We start from the raw sequence: 21810 nt of genomic DNA, 5'->3' as shown, positions 1-21810 counted from the left end.
ATGGCTTCAGCTGACATAATTTGTGTCTTTTCAATGAAGAATATGAAAGTCTTAAGGGTGTGGGTCATATTTTCTATTTATAAATCCAGTTGAAGTATGGTACGGAGCCAGACATCTTACAATTCCAGTTTATGTGGGCAAGGAAGAGAAGGACTTGCTTTTATCCCAGAGTTTCAGAATTGCTGACACAAATTGTTTCATCCGTCCTACATTTACTCAATCTCCTGCCATCCTTGAAGTCTCTCTTCTCCCCTTACCTTGAGGACATCTTTTCTCTTCCTTCCACATCAAAGCTGCTGCTAACTCAACTCAGTAAGAAAGTCTAGGGCTCAGTCAAGTCTGTGACAGAGATTCTCTCGGCATCCTTGCTGGAGTTTTCTTTCCTGGGAAAGGAAGGCAGCCTGCAGCCTTGGTTTTAGCTTTGGCCCAGGCACTCGTTGGAGGAGGGCCAGATACAGTGAAATCTGGATTAGAGGTGTATTCCTGGTGTATTTCATGGACTTCGTGTTACAGTATTTTAAATCACAGTGTAGAGTTTATAGTACACAGTAACGTTAAATCATGGCCTGTTATGTATGCATTTGTCACTCTGAAACATCTACAGTCTCTCTGATTTAGGGGTTTGTCTCATTCTACCAGTGACATAATGATAACTAAATAACCCAGAGTCCAACAACTGAATAATCTATTTTCATTGGTTCCAATTCATTCATTCTTGTTTGTTTTCTGCTGTTTTGTTTCAGATGATGAGGAACTAGAGGCATAGAAAAGTCCAGGGACTAGCCCATGGGCACAGCTGAGAAATTTTAGAATAAACACGTTTAGTCAGAGGCAGAGTTAAGACTAAAACCTACAGTTGGCCTTTTGCTACAAGGCCGCCCCTTTCCTCTCCATATAAGAATATGGTCAAAGAAGAAAACTTCCATTTTTTCTTCTCCTCAGATCACTTTTGGTTTGAATGGCATTTCAGTTCTGCAAGCTTTATTTAGCAGCTCTTTGCTGGACACCATCTGACATTGGAGGTACAGAGTTATATGCAACTAATCGTGGTCTCAGAGATCTCACAGTCTAGTAATGGATTTAGACAGAGAGACGTGAGCACAACATGGTGTCAGTGGCAGAAATAGATACCCCGTGGAGAGGAAGGTTAGAGGATGGGGATATTAACAGGTGAAAATACACATGTAGACATGTGAAATACATGCCTAAAGAGCATTCGTAATAGTGAGACGAAAATCAACAGTTTTGTAAACAGGACTTCTTAATTCCATACTTTTAAAGAGTTAATGGTTGCCTAATCAAACAGTTTAAAACTACATTTTTAAATTACCAAAAAAAATGTAATGTCTAATTAGATATAAACATTTGCAGCACACATGTATTGAGGATTTTTACTTTACCATTAGGTTTCAAGTTAATAACCTTTTATTTTAAGATGTAACTGTTCAGGAAAACATGACCAATGTAAATAGGATTGGGCCTGAAAGCTTAATTAAAGATTCCAATGACTTTTCTGGGTTAGAGTATGTCCAATTAAAATGAGTTGCAGTTTGATTAATTGATTCTGGAGGTTTCTGCTGAGCTATTGTGTTTGGAACTGTCTTCCAATTAATTGTCTATCAATTTACCTGCCATACTATATCAGATATAATGGATTCCGTAACTTCACAAACACTGAGTATTCTGTGAAACAAATACCCAACACTTCTACGTGGATGAATGTAACTGAACCTGTTCCCTTACATAACAGTATTGGGATCTGCACCTAAATAAGTGCACAAGGTGCTGCGTAGAGACTGAGCCCAATCCCTTTATCACATTCCACACTCTCAGGAAGTTAGACTAAGTGACAGATGCTACTGTCACAGAGTACAAGCTGGCTCTTTCCTATGCCAATTTTCCACTACTTTTGTGGCAGGAAGACCTTTCATTTTTTAATGGCAAATTATTTATGTGCTGTGCTTGAATATTACTGAGGATTAACTGGGAACAACTGTGTGATTTGCCCAGGGGCCTTAGAGGAAAAAAGAAATCAAGATCCCCACACTTCTCTTCAAAATCCAAAGTTACAGAAGCTTGTCAGAGTACAGGGGTTCTCTCTGACCAGGGCGCTGTGCAGAGAAAGGCAGGGAAGGCCCTGATCATGGGTCACCTGGGGGCAGGGAAGTGACTGGGCATGAGGGCTGGGCCACGACCAAGTCAGGGGACTGACGGGAAAAGCGGTCCTCTGTACGTCACGCGTTGGACCTTCAGTCCTGTCCTTCCCAGCCATCCCCTAGGTCTGGGGAAGATGCAGCCCTGCAGCAATGATGGTATCAGTCAGTGTAGAAAGCTGTGAGCCTGGAAGCCCAGCTATAATTTTGCCATGGAATGTTCCTCACTGAGCAAAGCCCTGGGCGGGCTGGGAAGAGGAGGACTGTTTTCCCTCACGTTTAAAGAACGATCATGGTTGGAAGAGGCAGGTGGTGTAAGCAACCGTGTCACAGGCAGAAAATTCAGTCACTTTTCCCTGAACCAGAGTCAGTGGTGAGCACACGTCCCAGTGGTAGTGGCAGCAGGGAAAAATGGGTCTACTCAGACTTAAGGCCACAGCACTGTCTGGTTTGACCATACTAAGGTCTATTTCAAAGAAATGAATGTTGGTGGTATTAGTCATATTCTCTGATTTCAAGAGATCCCATCTGAATTCTGATTTTAGTCAACAGTCACTCAGATTTGCTCGCTAGACACAGAAAAGTACACTGGGAGCTTCTTTGGCTAATCATGAAAAAGACATCTCGAGGAGGGGAGAAGAAAATAATTGAAATAAATGATATGATTACATTAAAGAGAAATGTGACTTTTATTGCACTGCACTTTGGTAATGAGGGAACATATTTACGGCTACAAAAGAAAATTAGTCTGTAATAAAAATTATTCAAACATAAAGTTGTTTGGCATGCTCTTCCTGTAACTGTATTTTAGCCTATCAAAAACAAACCGAAAGCAAAAAGAAAAAAATCTAGAATATATTATAATTGAGAACTTCTGCTCATCAAAAGACACCATTACCAAATGTGAAAATGCAATCCACAGAGAAAAAGGAAAATATCTGTAGTGAATTTACCTGAAAAGGACTCATCCAAAATATATAAAGAATTCTACAATTTGTTTTTAAAAGAGGACAACCCTGTAAAAATGGGCAAGAGATCTGAAGAGCCACTTCATAAAGGACGCTGCCCAAATGGCCAACAGAGATTTGGTAGAGTCTCCTGATGCTTGGCATACGCTCATTCCTGTGACCCAATAACTCCATCCCACGTACACACCCCACAGATATACAAGCATACGTTCACCAAAAGACCAGCACAACGATGTGTTTGTAATATGCAACTTTGAAAGTATACAAATGCCCATCAACAGTAAATAAATATCTCTGTACTGGCACTGCCAGTGTCCCAAAAGCTCCCCAGGCCATATGAGTGTGTAAGCAGGTTGAAAACCAGCTTTCAGAGCTTCAGTATGCTTAGAGTTCAGCATTAGCCTTTGAGTATGGCATTTAGAGATTGTTTGCTCTTGATACTTAATAAATATTTGTAGATTTGATGCAGTTCAAATGCAATGTAAATGACTTGTGAGTCTACGTCAGGAGTCCTTACTTCTCCTTCGGGCCCTGGTCCCAAAGTATCGAAATGAAGTCCGCCCCGTTTAATAACCTGTCAGTGAAAAATTTAGGCTGCAAACAAAAATTTTAGAGCTGGTTGAATGAAAATCAATTCAAGGCTAATTTAAGACGCTTCTAAGAAAAATGCTGAGTTTACAAGCCAAAACAGAAAATGACCACTGTCACAATTCAGCTTAAAAAAATGACTGATTCTTTTCTCTGCCTCATTTCCGTGGTTGGAGCATGTCTGTGGGTGTAAAATCACAGCAGTGACTCTCAACATTGAGTCCTCAGTGTTTACAAGGTCAAGGGCATATGTTAATCACACCCATCAGCGTCATGTTGCTAAACTTCTTTTTGAAGGTAGGGAACAGCACCTCTGAATAGGACTGTTTAACTAAGATATGTCGTAAATCACACACACACAAAAAAGGACAAAGCGAGAGAACGTGAAAAGGTTGGTGAAGACCCAGTGCCATAATTTAGAAGAAGAATAGAGAAAGATGGGCTACAAATAGGAGGGGAATCATCATTTTTACACTGAAAAGCAAGGTAATGGTTGAGATTAATTGGGGGAAGGGAAGATGTTCATTGCATTGTCACTACTGTTCTTCATCTGACTACCACACTACATTAATGTTAACTTTTTCATACGAGGATTTCTGTTCATTATTTTATTACTCCTTCACTTCGCACGCCATCCTACAGTTTAGATTAGTTGAAGACAGTTGTGCCAATATTGGGAACTGCAGGGATTGTTAAAGTCCTTCTGTTATAATTCTGTGGTGTAGGCTAACACCAGCTAAATCTCCAAAACTACCTATCATTTCCTTATTCCTATTTCAGCTGCCATATAATTGTTGCCCAGCTGAATCACGTTTTTAGTCATGCTTTCTATTTATTTTCACTGATTTTGTTCAGAAGTTAAAGCATTAGTCTTGCCTCAGAGTTTTACTCTGAGATGTGAACACACTTTATGATTGGTCTTTAGGGGACAGAGTGAAGCAAGCAATGGAGAAAAGCACACTGGATTCTTTCATGTTATCCTCTTGTGGCAGTCACTTCTGAGAGACTGCCAAAAACTCTAATCTCAAAAAAAAGTAACGTGGACAAATATCATCAACATAGGTCTGGCTGTGGTAGCACAGGGAGCTGGACAGAATAATTTAATTCAAAATTAACATACATTCAAATATCTGCAACGTTCTACTTGTAGGTAAAAGTGTTAAAGATAGTATCTCAAACAAACAAATTTCTACATTATCGAAATTTCTACTGTTTCATAATTGTAGTACTATAAAATAACTTCATTTAGTATTTGAAATATTCCACAACAGGTTTACTGTTTTGTGCTATATTTGTTTACAAACAAGAAGGTGAATTTTTGGTAAAAGCTGCTAAATGCTGGGGTAATAACATAATCTAACTTTGACAGACTGATACTAACTTGGTCTTTCAGTTTTGCCCTGTGGTTATAAAAACTGTGTTTCCACATAATTTAAAACATCACCGTCATCACCATGTGTCTGAATTTAAACATTTTTATCAGGGAAAAGAAAGTGACGCTGAAAACTATAGACTTACTCCTTGCAATTATCTCTATCTCATTCATTTGTCCTGATACCAAACACAAATGATAGTCGTTATGCACGGCTGAAAATACTGATCAGTCATAATTATTTTTTAATATGGATGGGTGAACTACAAATTAAGCTCTTGAACCTGTAAGTAAGGGAAATGAAATTGCCCTTTAAAATTTTAACCAGAAAATCAATTATATTGGATTAAAGCGGAGCCAGTCACCCAAGGATCACTGGCTCTGAGAGCAGACTTAACTCCAGCACTTTGAAGGTATTAACACACGGGCAAACAGTTTCTAAGACAACGTCCTTCTACGTGTGACGCGCTGGCACAGAACATATGAACAAAGCAGCCAGATTTCCTCGTGAGAGTGTGATTATGGGGCGGGTGGAACCTCATTGAAGGAGGTGGGATATTTTCTCTGGACTATGAAGAAAGACCAGGGGTCTTTTCCAGCCTGGCACAAGTGTGGTCTGTATTGTATATGTGGGACCAGGGAACAGCTTTAATCATGCTACAAGTTAGGATTAAGGAAGAAAACAAGAAAAGTTAACTTCAGGTGAAATTAAAGACTGAGAAATGATGTGAGTAACGCAAAGACCTTGCCAAAGGTTATTAGCAGGAGTAAAAAGAGTGAAACACTAACAGCGATAACCGACGCACTAGCAAGTGGTGTGCATCTCCATGTAAAATATGTCCCAACTCTCTTTATCACCATTTCCCCTTTAGCCCATGCCACCACGATCTCTCATGGGGACTGATGCCGTGGCCTGCTTCTACCCTTTCCTTCCATCCATTTTCCTCACAGCAGTAAGAGAAAACATGGAAAACGTAAATGAGACCATGCCACTCGTCTGATGCTTTAGAACAAAATCCAAATTCCTCACCATGGCCTTTGCACCATCCTCCTCTCACATCAATTCTCTCCTCAGCCACCACGACTTACTCCTTAACTCCTGAGAAGTTCATTCCCACCGCCTGGAATTCTCTTCCTTCGGATATTCCCAGGGTTCCCTCTTCTGCTTCATCTGGCCTCTGTTCCAATGTAAGGTCCTCAGATGGGACTTCCAAGAGCACCCTACTTGACATAGAAGCCCCCCAAACCAAACTGTTGCCTGATGCCTTACTTTACTTTTTACTTTATTGTATTTATCATTACCTGAAACTTTATATACATACACACACACATACAGACATATGTGTGTATGCATGCCTGTGTGTGTATATGTAAATTGTTTTTATATATATTTATATACATATTGTTTTTCTATTCTGTCTTCGTTTTTACTCTTTTATTGGCTGCCTCTTGTCTCTTCCACTGAAACATACTCTTATGAAGGCAGAGAACTACTTTTGGTCTCGGTAGTGCTACATTAAGCTAGCTGTAATTATTACTAGTTTTTTACTACTTTTCACCCACTTTATGCTAATTCAGAATAACCTTTTAATTATAATTTAAATTCTATTGAATCTTCCCACAGGGGAAAGGTATTTTCATCTAGAAATTTAAAAAAATGCTGATTTGTTTGATAGTAATGTTGTAAATTGACAAATTACCATTTTGTCTTGTATGTATTATCCTATTAGCTTGGTTGGGGCCCTTTCCTAAGAGTGGTACACTCTTGCAGTAGAGGTGAAGATGAAAACAGACCCTTGTGTGGCCTCTTGACAGCCAACAATGTGCCTCTACCTAAGGCTGCAAGCCTTTTTTTTTTAACATGAGTCCATCTTTAATATTATCACATTAACCACTTCAATTTACTCAGTTACCTATGAGTAGGAAGGAGGGAACTGAATAAAGAGATTGTTATTAATAGATGTAACTTTTTATTCAGAGATCTTTCTTTCTGCCTTTCCTTTTTAATTTTCAGCAACTTTGACTTAAACATAAGAAAGATTTCAGTTTTTAAAACTTTCAAGTAACACAATCATCCTTGAATTTAACACATGTAGGAATGTCAAAAGCCTAACCAACTGCCTCATAAAGATGAAGTCTCTTAGATCTTATTAAAATTATAACACATGACTGATGGCAAAAGACTCAAGTCTGTTCGAACACACAGTTGTGTGTCATAATAGTACTTCTATTCATTACAACTACCTGAAACCAAATTAAGGCTAGGATTCCCATCAGACACAATATATAGTGACTCCATTTCTATGAAGTTAAAATTCATACGAAGAATGAAAGGTCATGCACAGGCAAACTGCAGCAGATTTCACTGAAAAATTCGAGGACTGTTTCAGCCTTCTCAATTTCTAAGAATAGTAAGGCTATTTCCTAGATCCTGACAGATTTGAAATTGCCATACCTTTTCTTGTGGCCATCTCTTATTTTTCGTAACTCAAGAAATATCTATGCCAATTTCCTGACTGAGCTCCTAGCATGTTATTGAAAGAAAAGTTATGTATTTCTTTTCATGATTTCTTTGTGATTTCCATACCCTTAAATAAGCTTCATCCTTTGCAGTGAAAGAGAATAAAACAAGGCTGTTAAGCAAGAGAAGATGTAATGGGGATCTGATGAGAATTTTGTCCTAAAACATAACTCTTACAAGTGCTTGAAATATAACTTCTGACAATTTACAATTTATCCTGCTTGACAGCATTACTGTGTCCTCATTTACACTAAAATGTATGAAAAGTGATCAAGGCATAATTCCTTGAACTTAACGGTCAATAAGTTCTGTTAAGTAATTAGCAGAGATGTAAAATAAAACAAACACACCCAGAAGGATTCTGCTATCAAGTCTCTAAAATACCAAGTGAATGTATTTAGAAAATAAAGGAACAATGTTTGGATATAAATATGAAGTAGGTGGTCACAAGACATGAGAAAAACAGGGAAAATAAGGGACACCAGAAGAACTGGTAAAACTGGTCAAATCATGGATCCTACACACTTTGCTCGTGCTTTTTTTTTTTTTTTTGCCCTGCTATTGGCCTGTTTTACACAGGGGTCACTGGTTGGCATCAGCTGGATTTACAAGGAGGGTTCTTCCACTTCCTGGGGAAAAGAGGTAAACATTTCCAATGTTATATTAAAGATATTAATATTAAAGAAAAACTGAAACAAGTCACATAATCTGTAATAATAAGAATGTGTTAAATTTATACAGTGCTGTATGTCAATTATATCTCAATAAAATGGGAATGGAATAAAAGAATGCAGGTTTAGGCATCAGTCAAACACAAATCTGAATTTCATTTATTAGGTGGATTTCTGAAGACAGGTCATTTCAGCTCCCTGAAACTCAGTTACCTCGTCTGTAAAACAGAGATAATACCCATTTCACAGGTCAGTTACGAGGAAGTAATAGAACACCTGGCGCAGCCTGGAACATAGGTTCTCAATAAATGGTGATTTGGTGGTGGTGTTATCATTATCTTATAGTTGGTGTTATATTTTATTTTGGCCCATCTCTGCACTTACATCATGCAATGAAAGACAAACTCCCTAAAAGCAGGACTTACCCACAAAGAGCTGACTGTTGAGCTGCAGGAGGACATGCCCATCAGCCGGAGCGGGTTGCGTCCTTGGTGAGAGCTGATCCACTTGAACAGATGCCTCTTTCGTGTTCCTCTCAACCCTAACGTGGTGCCACTGGTTGTCGCTGAAGTGAGTGGGTGACTGCACCGAGATTTCAAAAGGCCCGTTCCCCACATCGAATGAAAATGTCACGACTGCAGGAGCTGGAAATGTCAGACATGAAGATCGTTCACGTTAGTCCCCGTGGTGGAGAGCTGAGTCTTCAATATACTCAGGAATAGCACCATAGCATCAACGGTCACTAAACATGAAGACAATGGTTTGAACCCTATGGAAGGAACCATTGATGTCGGCACAGAATAGATGTGGAATGAGACAGTAAAATACATTTGTATTTTGGGGAAAAAATGGATTCTAAGAAATTCATCACCAGAGTTAATTTTTCATGGTGATAAAAATGAAAGCTATTTAGCCAGGGCAAGAAAACTAAACAGCATCTGGTATTTTATATAAAAATAATTTTGACAGTGATTCAAAATTTATTTAATTTCAAAAGCATGCAATATGCATTTGATATCAAAATGCTAATAGCAGCCTAAGAGGATATCAAAACAATACAGCTGGTTGATTTAATTAAGTAATTTTGAAATTAACTGAGAATTTGGATTTTTAAAAATTTTTAATTTTTTGAATTTAAAAGACTTAAGTTGGTTCTAGAGAAGACTAGTAATTTCCCCAAATTATTATATATGTTAAATATCAAGTAATTTTCTTGCAAAAACGCTATCTTAATATCAGTTTTTTTCAAAAGGACACAATGAAAAGATTCAGATGATAAAGTAGAAACATAGTACTTTAAAAATTAGTTAAAGAATTTACTCCTAAATAGAATCCCATAGACTTCTAAGGAAAAGAAGACTTACAGCGTAGCTCTATCCGTATAAAATCAGTAATCCCCAGGTTCTCTAAAAATACCCCAGATGAAGCTGTTGTCTTAAAAAAGAAAGACACGTCTGCACTAAGTTCTCCGTGGAAAGTAGGAAAATGAAGGTATGAAGCCTCAGTATTGAAGGAAGCTGAATTCCAAAATAACCCTGTTTTTTTTTTAAAGGGAAAAATAAGAAAGGAAAAAAAATTCATAAAATAAATGACATAATTACATTTTCTTTTCTTTTTTTTTTTTTGCAGTTTTACTCTTAAAATATTGCTAATTTATACAAACCTGCTTTTCTTTCGGCTGTTAATTATACAGTATACAAGACGTGAAAACATGATTGGAGATTTTACAAGGGTTGAAATTCTGGATTCCTTCCAACATGGGAGAGGAATGACCACTGCAGTAACAGTCTGAAAGTTATATTTCATATAAGAAAAATAACCTGCAGCCTAAATACCAAAGCATTATGATAAGATCTACCAAACATTAATAGACATTTTTTTATAACTTGAAATTTTAAACACCTACATTACTTTGAATAACAAAAACTCTACAGAAGCTCAAAGTGTTTTTTGTTCTAATACTTCTAACGTACCTTACAGAGTTACACCACCAACTAACTGTTTTCATTAATGGGTTTTGTGATTTTCTAAACTGAGATTGGCAGTCAAAATATTCTCATCTAATTAAAGATCAAGACACTACTTACTCTGTGCTATGCTGATATGCTCATGAAAATGCACTTTTCATTCAAAACTATCTTTTATTTTGCTTATAATAGTGAAGTAGGAAAAGGGTTCTCAACATTTTTTTAAATGCTCAAAATAAGGAGAAAATGTTTAAAAACTGTAGTATAAAGTAAGATGTCTACAAAAATTATGTGGACTATAAAGTAAATTATAATTTCTGTCCAAAATACAACTTCTTATTTTCACCTTCCCATTCATTTTTTTGGTTACATCTACAAGTTTCTACAAGTTTTCTTTTGAAAAAAATATTCTCGGTCTTATAAAAACAAAGCATGGAAAAGAAAATACACATGCAGTGGCATGAAGTGACGGAAGTGAAATCCAACTGGATACACGTGGTTGATGAGAAGCATTATCGGAGAAATGAACTACGCGTTGCCGCTGCCACCAGCAAGTTGTCGACACATCAAAAATAAGTATACATCTTCAGTTTTAAGCAACAGCCATCATATGTACTCACAACACTGAATGAAATTCTACTAAATTATCTTCCTGGAAGAAAGACGTATTGATCCTCTGAAGTTAGAACACAGGAATTTCAAAACAATGTTTTGTTATGTTAGCAGAGAACAGATACCTCGTTAAGTTAAAAGTCACGAACTTGACTTGGCTTCTATTTGTTCCTTAGATTATGATTTATTTTCTATAAATTCTGGATCCAAACAACCAGTGCTTACATCTATTGTATTTTTTCCTGAATTTCCTATGGACCTGATTCAAAAGTCAATCCTCAGCTCGTATGTGGACAATTTTAGAGCTGAGTTTATTCAGCTGCGAATATACTTAGAGGGCTTTTTTTTCCCCCTACAGCCAAATGAAACTGTATATTTTCTGAGTATGTCGAACTTTGCCCTTATTTCCATTTTACAGCTATTTCTGTGCCTAGACATTTTGCTCTCTACGAAAGACAGCAAGCAAAGCAAAATATCAAGCCGGGGTAATAACACATTAGTGTTCTTAGAAGTGTTTACCTGACCTATGTTTAGAAGGAATTAAATGCCTTTCTGTTGAAATGTGTGAACATTAAAATAAAGCTGTAACTTTAAATTATGGAGTATTATTAAATCTTGCTCATCTGGAGTGATTACTAAGAGGAACCCTCAGAATTACTTAAAGGTCTAAATTAGATATTATTACTATAAGAACATAATATCCCACTTGTTTCATTTTTATATCACAACTAACCCAATAAAGCATCGTACAGAGGGCTTCAGGGAACGGGCTGAAACAGAGGAACAATTCTTTGAATTGCTATTTTTACAATGAATGCTTCTACAGTAATGAAAACAATTTATTACCTTAGGTAGTTTAAACATTCACACACACATAGAACCACATTTATCTGGTTAGCAAACCTTATTTTACAGACTCACAATAGGTAAAAAAAATGAAGTAAGAACACTTTATTGAATTAAGAAATTGCTGCTAATTCACAACAACTATAAAGACAGGAAAGGCCAATATTTCCAAATGATAGCCCCGCTCTTTACAGACTGTGCCAGGAAGCACCCAGGAGGCTCTGGGCTGCCTCTGAGAAAGGAGGGGCAAGAAAGAGGAAGCAGAGCAGAGCCCAGCAGGCAGACACCAGCCAGAAGCGGCAGGTCTTTTGAAGAGAGGATTTCATGGCTGGGGTGGATTAAAAATCCCTCAGCTACGCCTGGAGCAGACCAGAATGCAATCACTTACTATATGAATGCTCTTTATCTTCCCAACAAAATGCCATTTGCAGCAACATGGATGGACCTTGAGATTATCATATGAAGTGAAGTAAGTCAGACAGAGCAAGACAAATATCATATGATATCACTTATATGTGGAATCTAAAAAATGATACAAATGAACTTATTTACAAAATAGAAACAGACGCACAGAAACAGAAAACAAATTTATAGTTACCAAAGGAGAAATGTGGGGTGGGGGAGGATAAATTAGGAGTTTGGGATTAACATATACACACTACTATATATAAAACAGATAATCAACAAGGACCTACTGTATAACACAGGAAACTCTACTCAGTATTCTGTAATAACCTATATGGGAAAAGAATCTGAAGAAGAATATATATATATATATATATATATATGTATGTATGTATGTATGCTAAAAAACCATGATGCATTATTCTAAGTAATATTACTAATAATTAATAAAAGTAATTAATAATTAGTATGTTCTCAATTACATTCAATATAGGGTGCTAGAGATTTGGAAAGATTCTTTCAGGGATGCCACTTACTTATTAACTTCCCAGAATTCAAAAGAAATTGTAATGAATAACGGGATCCATGTGGTTTTTTACATAGAAAAGGAAGATGTACTAAGTATTTAATTCCATACATAAAGTAAAAAGAGCCCGTATAGGAACATTAACTTAGTAGAATATTAAGATTACAAGTAATTTTTAAAATGCCTGTTTTGCTAAACTTTTATTTATATCATTTATTAATGATAATGATTCTCCTTTTAAAAGTAACAGATTTATAGAGACAGAAAGTAGATTAGTTGGCTGGGAAGATGGAAGGATTGAAAGATGACAGGGGCTAAGAGGTGAAGACTTCTTTTTAGGGTAATGAAAATGTTCTAAATTGATTACAGTAATGGTTACACAATGCTATGAATATATTAAAAGTCACTGAATAGTTCACTTTACATGGGTGGATTGCACGGGATGTGAATTATATCTCAATAAAGATGTTTAAAAAAGGACAGTATTTGAAAAATCTGTTGTTTTTTAAGACATTGTTTTACTTTTAAAATCAAAATGCATATGACATGCTAAAACTACCTTTCCTTCTTTTTCAAAACCACTTATATGAAGTATGATTGACAAGTGAAAAGCTGTACATATTTAGTGCATACAACCTGATGAGTTTGGTAACACTGCCTTTTTTAAAAATTTTATTTGTTTATTTTTGGTGGCTTTGGGTCTTCGTTGCTGCGAGTGGGTTTTCTCTAGTTGCGGCAAGCGGGGGCTACTCTTCACTGTGGTGTGCAGGCTTCTCATTGCGGTGGCTTCTCTTGTTGCGGAGCACGGGCTCTAGGCACGCAGGCTTCAGTAGTTGTGGCGCGTGGGCTCAGCAGTTGTGGCTCACAGGCTCTAGAGCGCAGGCTCAGTAGTTGTGGCGCACGGGCTTAGTTGCTCCGCGGCATAGTGGGATCTTCCCGGACCAGGGCTCGAACCCATGTCCCCCGCATTGGCAGGCGGGTTCTTAACCACTGCGCCACCAGGGAAGCCCCCAACACTACCTTTCTTAAAAGTGAATAAAATAAAATGAAATACAGAAATGCAAAGGCAAGGGATAGTTTACTAGTCAAATGAATCTTTCTGAGCACTTAATCATTTTAAAAAGCTGGAAATATGGGTTTCTTTAATGAAAACTTTTATTTTGAGATAACTGTAGATTTTCATGCAGTTGTATGAAATAATAAAGATTCTGTGTACCCTTTACCCAGTTTCCGACAATGATAACATCTTGCAAAATTGTGGTACAATATCACAACCAGGGTACTGGCATTGATACAGTTAAGTTGCAGAACGTTTCCATCACTGTAAGTATTCCTTAGGCTTCCCTCTTAAAGCCATACCCTCTTCCATCCTGCCCTCAACCCCTCCTTAACCCCGGCAACCACTAATCAGTTCTCCATTGTCATTTGAAAAATGCTCTACAAATAAAGGCATTTACTAATAAAGGCTAATGCTCAAAGGCATTAGCGTTTGAGACTGACAATTATTTCACTTATAATGACTCTCTGAAGATTCACACAGCTTGCTGTGTATGTCAATAGTTCATTCCTTTTATCTGCTGAGTAGTATTCCATGGCATGGATGTTTCACAATTTATTTAACCATTCACTTGGTGAAAGACATCTGGGTTGTTTCCAGTTTTCAGCCATTAGAAATAAAGCTGCTATGAACATCCACGTACAGGTTATTGTACAAATGTAAGTTTTCAGTTCTCTGGGATAAATGCCAAGGAGTACAATCACTGGGTCGTATGAGAGTTGCATGCTTGTTTTCTATGAAACTGTCAAGAGTTCCCAGAGCGGCCATATCATTTTACATTGCCACCAGCATGTATGAGTGATCAGTTTCTCCACATACCTACCAGAATTTTGTGTTGTCACTATTTTCTTTTTTAATTTTAGCCATTCTGAAAGGTGTGTAGTGATATCTCATTGTGGTTTTAATATGCGTTTGCCCAGTGGTTAATGACTTTGAGTATTTTTTCAGGTGTTTAATTGCCCCCTGTATTCCCTACTTGTTGAAATCTCTCTTCATGTCATTTACCCATCGCGTTCCTGGCTTGCAGATGGTTGCATTCTCACCATGTCCTCACATGGCCTTTCCTCTGTGCACAGGTGGAGAGAGAGAGGGCTCTCTGATGTCTCTTTGTCTTCTTATAAAGACATGAATCCAATCAGATTAGGGACCCATGCTTATGACATCATTTAACTTAAATTATCTCCTTAAAGACCCCACTGCCTAATACAGTCCCATTGGGGGTTAGGGCTTCAACATGTGAATTTTGGGGGTAGGGAACAATTCATTTCATAACATCCATACTTTAATTGGACTGCTGCTTCTTTTTTCATTGTTGACTTTTGAGGGGTCTAGTATCTCTAGATACCGGTCCTTTGTCAATTCGCAGCCCACATCTTACTTAAACCTATCAGCAACAATTAATGATTGATTATTTTCCTCTCTTTGAAATATTCTCTTCATTTGGAGTACAGGATACCAGCATTCATCTGCCTTTCTCATTAGTGGTATCGTTCTCAGTTTCCTTTCTTTCTTCTTCCTCAACTCCCCAACCTATCAGTGTGGGAACGTCTCAAGGCCCTGTCATTATACTACTCCACCCATAAAAACTCTTGCGGGCCATTTCATGGCTTTAAATAGGCTGCTGACTTATAAATATACAGCTGAAGCCTGGAACTCTCAAACTAACAACTCCACATCTCTATGTAAATGTCTAAGAGCATCTCAGCGTTAATATGTTCAAAAACAGAATTCTTAACACTCCTCTGCAACTCCTTGACCCCAGCAGCAACCTTCTCCATCTCAGTTAGTGCCAATTCCATGCCTCTAATTGACTGTGAGACCAAACACCTTGGTATCATTCTTGACTACTCCTTTTGCAACCTACATCAATCCATCAGCAAATGTGATTGCTTCTCCTTTTGAACAATACACACGTTACCACTATCATCACTGTGCCCATGGTCCAAGCCATCACTATCCCTCGGCTGTTGGTGATATGCTCGTCAGCTCTACCCTGTTCAGTCTCACTAAAGCATAAGTTAGACCACACTGCTCCTCCTCCCAAAATTCTCTCCTGTTTTCCATTCTCATTCAGGTTGAAAAATAAAGACCTTTCAAAACCCTCAGTGATCTGACCACCAGTTTCCTCTCTGACTTATACCCTTCTCCTCTTTGCACACTCTGCTCTGAACATACGGGCCATTTTGCTGTTCCATGACCATATCAGCAACAGTCCCATCTCTGCGTGGATACTCTGGCTTTCCCCGCTGTGTAAAGTACTCTTTCACAGATACTCACATGCCTTGCTCTCTTATTTCCCTCAGATTTTTATTCAAATGCCACCTTCATAGTGAGCACCTAATAACCATCGTATTTTAAATGCTCAATCCCACCCCAGTCCTCTCTCAGCTGCACTGCCTTCACAATACTTATGAGTGTCCGTCACACCCGATTACTTATTTGTTGTCCATCTCCCCCACCTCAGGAGAACTTGAGCTCCAAGAATGCAGACCTTCTTCTCTATTTATTTTTGCCTATTTCGTTCACTGCTGTTTCTCTCTCTCCCTGTCAGTCTCAATATGGGGAAGACATGGTACAGTGTATGGGCTCAATAAATATTTGTTGAATGAAATTATAAGATTCTCTTTGTCATAATAGCAATCAGAAAGCTTAGAGTAATTACACCCAGTTTGGTTGTATCACATGTATCTCATAAATATACTCAAATTCTTTGGTAAACAAGTAGAAAGAGGAAGGTAAAGAGAGGAGACCGAAGGGAAAGAAGAAAGAAGAAAAGCAAGAAGATGAGGGGGTTAAAAGGGTGGAGAAACTTTAAGAAAATTAAATAAAGGAAACCCAAGGAAAGAAAACAAAATGAAACATAAGAATTAACGTAAAAAGAATTTATTAATGGTGAAGGATTATCAGATATAGTGGAGCTTGCAAAATTATATGATTATCTGTTAAAATGGAATTGATCCTCATTCTTTTTAATAGTTTATATGTAGTCTGCCAAATGGAACAGAACTCTGTCAATGGAAGAGAAATTAACCAAATCACTAGTCAACATCTTTTTCCAGTCTAAGAATACTACTTCTGCAAAGTTATTTATTGCCTACGTGCACCTTTGATTATTTAACGCATTCTGGCAGCTCTGATTTCTCAGACAGCTGAACAAGTCGATGCAGGCAAAATGAAGAAACTAATTTCAATGACAAGAGTCTAAGAAAAAGAAACTTAGAACAATCTTTTCTAACCATGTAGGTTTTGAGGGTGCCTTGGTGAGACATAAAATTTCAACACAATGAATTAACTGAGAAGAAATACATTTCATAAAATTGGTTGAAAAATTCAAATGCCAAAGAGTTAAAAATACTACCTTGTCCAGAAAAACAAATTGAGAGCAGAAATTTAGATCATGCTTACAACTCTTTAAACCGATTATAAAATGCAGGTATACATTTTACATCACAGCCTGTTTCAGGAAAAATTAATACCAGCGCACAAAACTGAGATGCATCCTTGTTAAGTACTGACCTATAAGGATAACTATTCCTTAAGTTATTCTGTCAGAAAAAGCAAATCACCTCAAGCTGGAAAAGTCAGTTTGGCCTCAGAATTTCCCACAGCAACATTAAAAACTAGAAGATACAGGAGCGCTGTCCACAAATTTCTGAAAGAAAATGTTGCCAGCCTAACTTTTTTTTAAGCATTAAGGTAACAGATAGACCTTGTCAAATTTGAAAGAATTCTGAGAATAAAGCACATACAAACTCTTTGGGGGAAAAATAAAAATAAAGCATTCCTTCATAATGAAATATAGTCCATCAAAAGATACATAGAGGGCTTCCCTGGTGGCGCAGTGGTTGAGAGTCAGCCTGCCGATGCAGGGGACACGGGTTCGTGCCCCGGTCCGGGAAGATCCCACGTGCCGCAGAGCGGCTGGGCCCGTGAGCCATGGCCGCTGAGCCTGTGCGTCCGGAGCCTGTGCTCCACAACGGGAGAGGCCACAGCAGTGAGAGGCCCGCGTACCGCAAAAAAAAAAAAAGCAAAATAAGTCATAAGATATTTTTCTTTCTTCAAGAAGTAGTATTTCAGTTTTATAAAAACACTGTCTTATTAAAAGAGTGAAAAATCAAAAGTATTAAGTAAAATCGTGTGCTTATTTGAAAGCACTTTCACTGCCTCAAGCCCACGTACATGAATGAGAAATGGCTCAGGATGGTACTAAACATCCTTTGTACTTTGTGATTTTTAAAATTCAGAATAAGTCTTTCAAAATATAAACTCCTTTAATTAAAAGTATATATTTGCATATCATTTAATTGCTTATACAATAAAAAACTTATTCCTGTTCTCTCACGAGTAACTCCAAGCTATAGGTTTCTGGAGCTGTGTATGATAGATCATTCTCATTCTTTCATAAGCTGCTATTTATTGATTATCTTTCATGTAACAGGTAATGTACTAGGTGTCAGGAATACAATAATAAATGAGCAATGGACCTGCTCTTGAGAGGCTCAGAAATAATTAAAAGCCAGTATGATAAGTATATCTTCGTAATTTACTGGACATCCTTTGAAAGTGTAGGTAAAGTCCTCTAGAGACCTGTGGAAGGCTTCATGTAGGAAGGGTGTGAATGTGAGTGTGCATGGTTTCAGTAAAAGGACTGGAGGTATGCTGCAGATGAAGGAAAGAAAGCAAGTGAAGAGGAAATGGAGCCAGATGCCATCAGTGGTCGATGAATTTTCTCTGTGCTGCAGGACCTGCAGAAACAGGGGAAGTTCCGTGTAGGTATCCTCCTGATTGATGTCAAAAAAATTTAACCCCGGGGGTCAATACTACTATGCTTTCTCCATAGTGTGAGGGGAGAGTTCTGAAGATAACGCAACTACACCTGACATGCTCTCCAATAATATTTAATGCATGCTGAAGTTGAAGAATTATTGGTGTAGAGCAGCGCTCCCCAACCTTTTTGGCACCAGGGACCGGTTTCGTGGAAGACAATTCTTCCACGGATGGGCGGTGGCGGGGAGGGACGGTTCAGGCGGCAATGCAAGCGATAGGGAGCGATGGGGAGCAGCAGATGAAGCTTCAATCGCGCGCCTGCCACTCACCTCCTGCTGTGCAGCCCGGTTCCTAACAGGCCACGGACCAGTATCAGTCCGCGTCCTGTGAGTTGGGGACCCCTGGTCTAGAAGACTTCTGATGGCACCTCAAAAATGAAGATGGTCCCACTGCTCCCAGGAGAGTGAGCAGAAACGAAAATATATGTACGAGCCCTCCTAGTTATAATCTTTCTATTAACTGTAAACCCAGATGTTTTCCCGTGATTCTTTCCGTTGACCCTTTGTCTCTAAAGTTAGTAGAAGTCAGAAACATATTCAGTAAGATCCTAGGAGTATCCTGGAAAATACCCATGTTACTAAAATCTTTACTAGTCAGTTTCTTTGTTTTATTATTCTTTTACAATTTCAGCCATTCTAATAGTTATATATTGGTATCTCCTTGTGGTATTATTGTACATTTCCCTAATGACTAATGATGTTGAAAACCTTTTTATGTGTTTATTTGGAATCTGTATATTTTATCTGACAAAATGTATGTGCAAATCTTTTGCCCATTTGTTAATCTGAATTTTTCTTTAATTGCACTGTTAGGAAGTCTTCATATATCCTGGATACTAGCCTTTATCAGATATGCGCTTTGCAAATATTTTCTCCCCATGTGTGGTTCTTCTTTCCATTTTTAAAAAATTAAGTTATATTGGAGTATAGTTGATTTACAATGTTGTGTTAATTTCTGCTGTGTCCCAAAGTGAATCAGTTATACATATACATATATCCACTCTTTTTTAGATTCGTTTCCCATGTAGGTCATTACAGAATATTGAGTAGAGTTCCTTGTGCTACAGAGTAGGTTCTTATTAGTTATCTATTTTATATATAGTAGTGTGTATATGTCAATACCAATCTCAATCCCAATGTCATTTTAAAAGCAGTTTTTAATTTTGGTGAAACCCAACTTATCATTAAAAAAATTTATGGATCATGTTATTGATGTTGCATCTAAGAAATCTGTGCCTAACCCAAGGTCACTATGATTTTCTTCTATATTTCCTTAGAGAAGTTTTATAGTTTGTGGGTATACATTTAAGTTTGTGATTGAGTTAATTTTTATATGCAGTTTGAAGTATGGGATAAAATTCTTTTATTGTTTTTGTTTTTGCAAATGGATTCTAATTGTTCCAGCACTGTTTCTTGAAGAGGACTATTCTTTCTCCCTTGAGTTGCCTTATGTGCATATGTATGTGTGTGTGTATACATATACCTATTCTACTCCATTAATTGATTTGTCTATCTCGATATCAATGTATACTGATTTGAATTGTGTAGTTTTGCAACAAGCCTTAAAATCAGATAGCTAAGTCTCCAATTTTGTTTTTATTATTCAAAATGTTTTAGCCAATCTAGCTTCTTTGCTTCCCCCTATACATTTTAGAATAAGCTTGCCAATTTCTGCAAAAAAAAAAAAAAAAAAAATGCCTGCTGGATTTTGATTGAGAGTGTATTCAATCTGTACATCAATTTGGGGAAAACTGACATCTTAACAAAATCAAATCTTTCAATCTATGAGTATTACATTTTTATTTAGTTCTTTAATTATTTCTCATAAATGTTATGTATTTTTGTTATGTTTATACCAAATTATTTCATTTTTTTGGTGCTGCTCTAAAAGGTACTTTAAAATTTTCAATTTAAAGTTTTTCATTATTAGCATATAGAGATATAATTTATTTTTTGCATATTGACCTTGCATCCTGTAATCTTGCTAAACTCACTTATTTTTTTACAAATTCTTAAGAATTTTCTACCTAGAAAACCATGTCTTTAGCAAATAGAGACATTTTATTTCTTCCTTTCTGATCTGTATGACTCGAATTCCTTTTCTTGACATACTACATGTGCTAGGACCAACAGTATGATATTGAATAGGAGAGGTGAGAACAGATCCTTGTCTTGATCCTGATTTTAGAGAGGAAGCATTAAGTCTGTGACTATTCAGGATAGTCATATTTTCAGATTTTCACAGATGCCTTTTGAAACACTGAGAAAGTTTTTTTAAGTTCGTAGTTTGCTTAGTTTTTATCATAAGTAGGATGTTGAATTCTGCCGTTTACTTTTCACATATTTTTCAAAAAACATATTTCCATTTCATAAATAAAGAAATTCTTTAAGGTCAACAATATTTACTAAGTTTTATATCTGCAGCACAACTTTAAAGGGGACTTTGTCATTCATATCTTTTGTGCTTTTGGTAAAACACCTAACGATATTATCTATGACTTCTGACATTAAGCAATAATAGCAGTGGTAACACAAAATTTTATACCCATCTACATTTAAAACAATGAAAAGAAAGACTTGGAGTTAGGAGCAAGTTCATATCTGGTACCTGTAGGTCTCACTCATTTTTGTTTATTTGTCCTGCTTTCTCAAGGCTTCTGTCTTCTTTCCTAGAAAAATATGGCTAGATATGAAATTTTCAACATCTCTGGTTTGTGTGATAAACCCAAAATATCATTTTTTTATTTTCATCTTTCCATTTTTCTGTTCAAAGAAAATCTAAAAATTCTGTGTCTCAATGAAGGGTACTAGCATTCTTATTGTCTCAACAAACGGTGCTACCTGCTTTACTCAAGTCGGAGGCTGGAGATCATCCTCACAGCTTTTCACCCTCACTCCCGTCCAAATCATACTGAACTTACCTCCCTAATTGAGCCCCTTATTTAAGCCCCATGACAACTATTGCCTAGTTCAAGCCTTCATCATTTTCCTTGTCTTACGTCAAAGGTCACCTTCCTGTCTTTAGGTTTGTAACTGATTTCCATGCTTTCAGTTGGATCATAAGAATTAAGCTAAGTCTTAAATTATCCCAGGCCCAACTAGTGTTCCAGTCCTAATGCCTTCAGGATAACATCCACATATCTTTCCTCTGCTTATAAGGCCCACTGTGCATGATCCCATATCTAGAAGCCCTACATCTGCCCAGTGTATCTCACTTGGAAAGGAAAAAAACTGTGTCTAGGGCATTGCACCCTCAGAGATACAGTCTGCCCATACAGAGAAAATGGGGGCATTCATT

The 21810-nt window shown here is 37.3% G+C and overlaps 1 protein-coding gene across 7 annotated transcripts in view; it reads right to left on the bottom strand.

Moving 5' to 3' along the window:
- Nucleotides 1-21810, bottom strand: part of CNTNAP4 (contactin associated protein family member 4) — a 259706-nt gene that overhangs the window by 22752 nt on the left and 215144 nt on the right. For all 7 annotated transcript variants that reach the window (XM_024735646.1, XM_024735648.1, XM_024735652.1 and 4 more), the window contains 2 exons: nucleotides 9638-9808; nucleotides 8699-8917 (listed from right to left, as the gene is read on the bottom strand). In XM_024735646.1, the coding sequence (XP_024591414.1) occupies nucleotides 8699-8917; nucleotides 9638-9808 (390 nt within the window). The remainder of the gene's footprint in view (nucleotides 1-8698; nucleotides 8918-9637; nucleotides 9809-21810) is intronic.

The sequence above is a fragment of the Neophocaena asiaeorientalis genome, unplaced genomic scaffold (assembly GCF_003031525.2).
Source record: "Neophocaena asiaeorientalis asiaeorientalis breed wild unplaced genomic scaffold, Neophocaena_asiaeorientalis_V1.1 scaffold40, whole genome shotgun sequence".
Lineage (NCBI taxonomy): Eukaryota > Metazoa > Chordata > Mammalia > Artiodactyla > Phocoenidae > Neophocaena > Neophocaena asiaeorientalis.
Note: the sequence above shows the minus strand (reverse complement) of the source record. Positions and strands in the feature narration are given on the sequence as shown.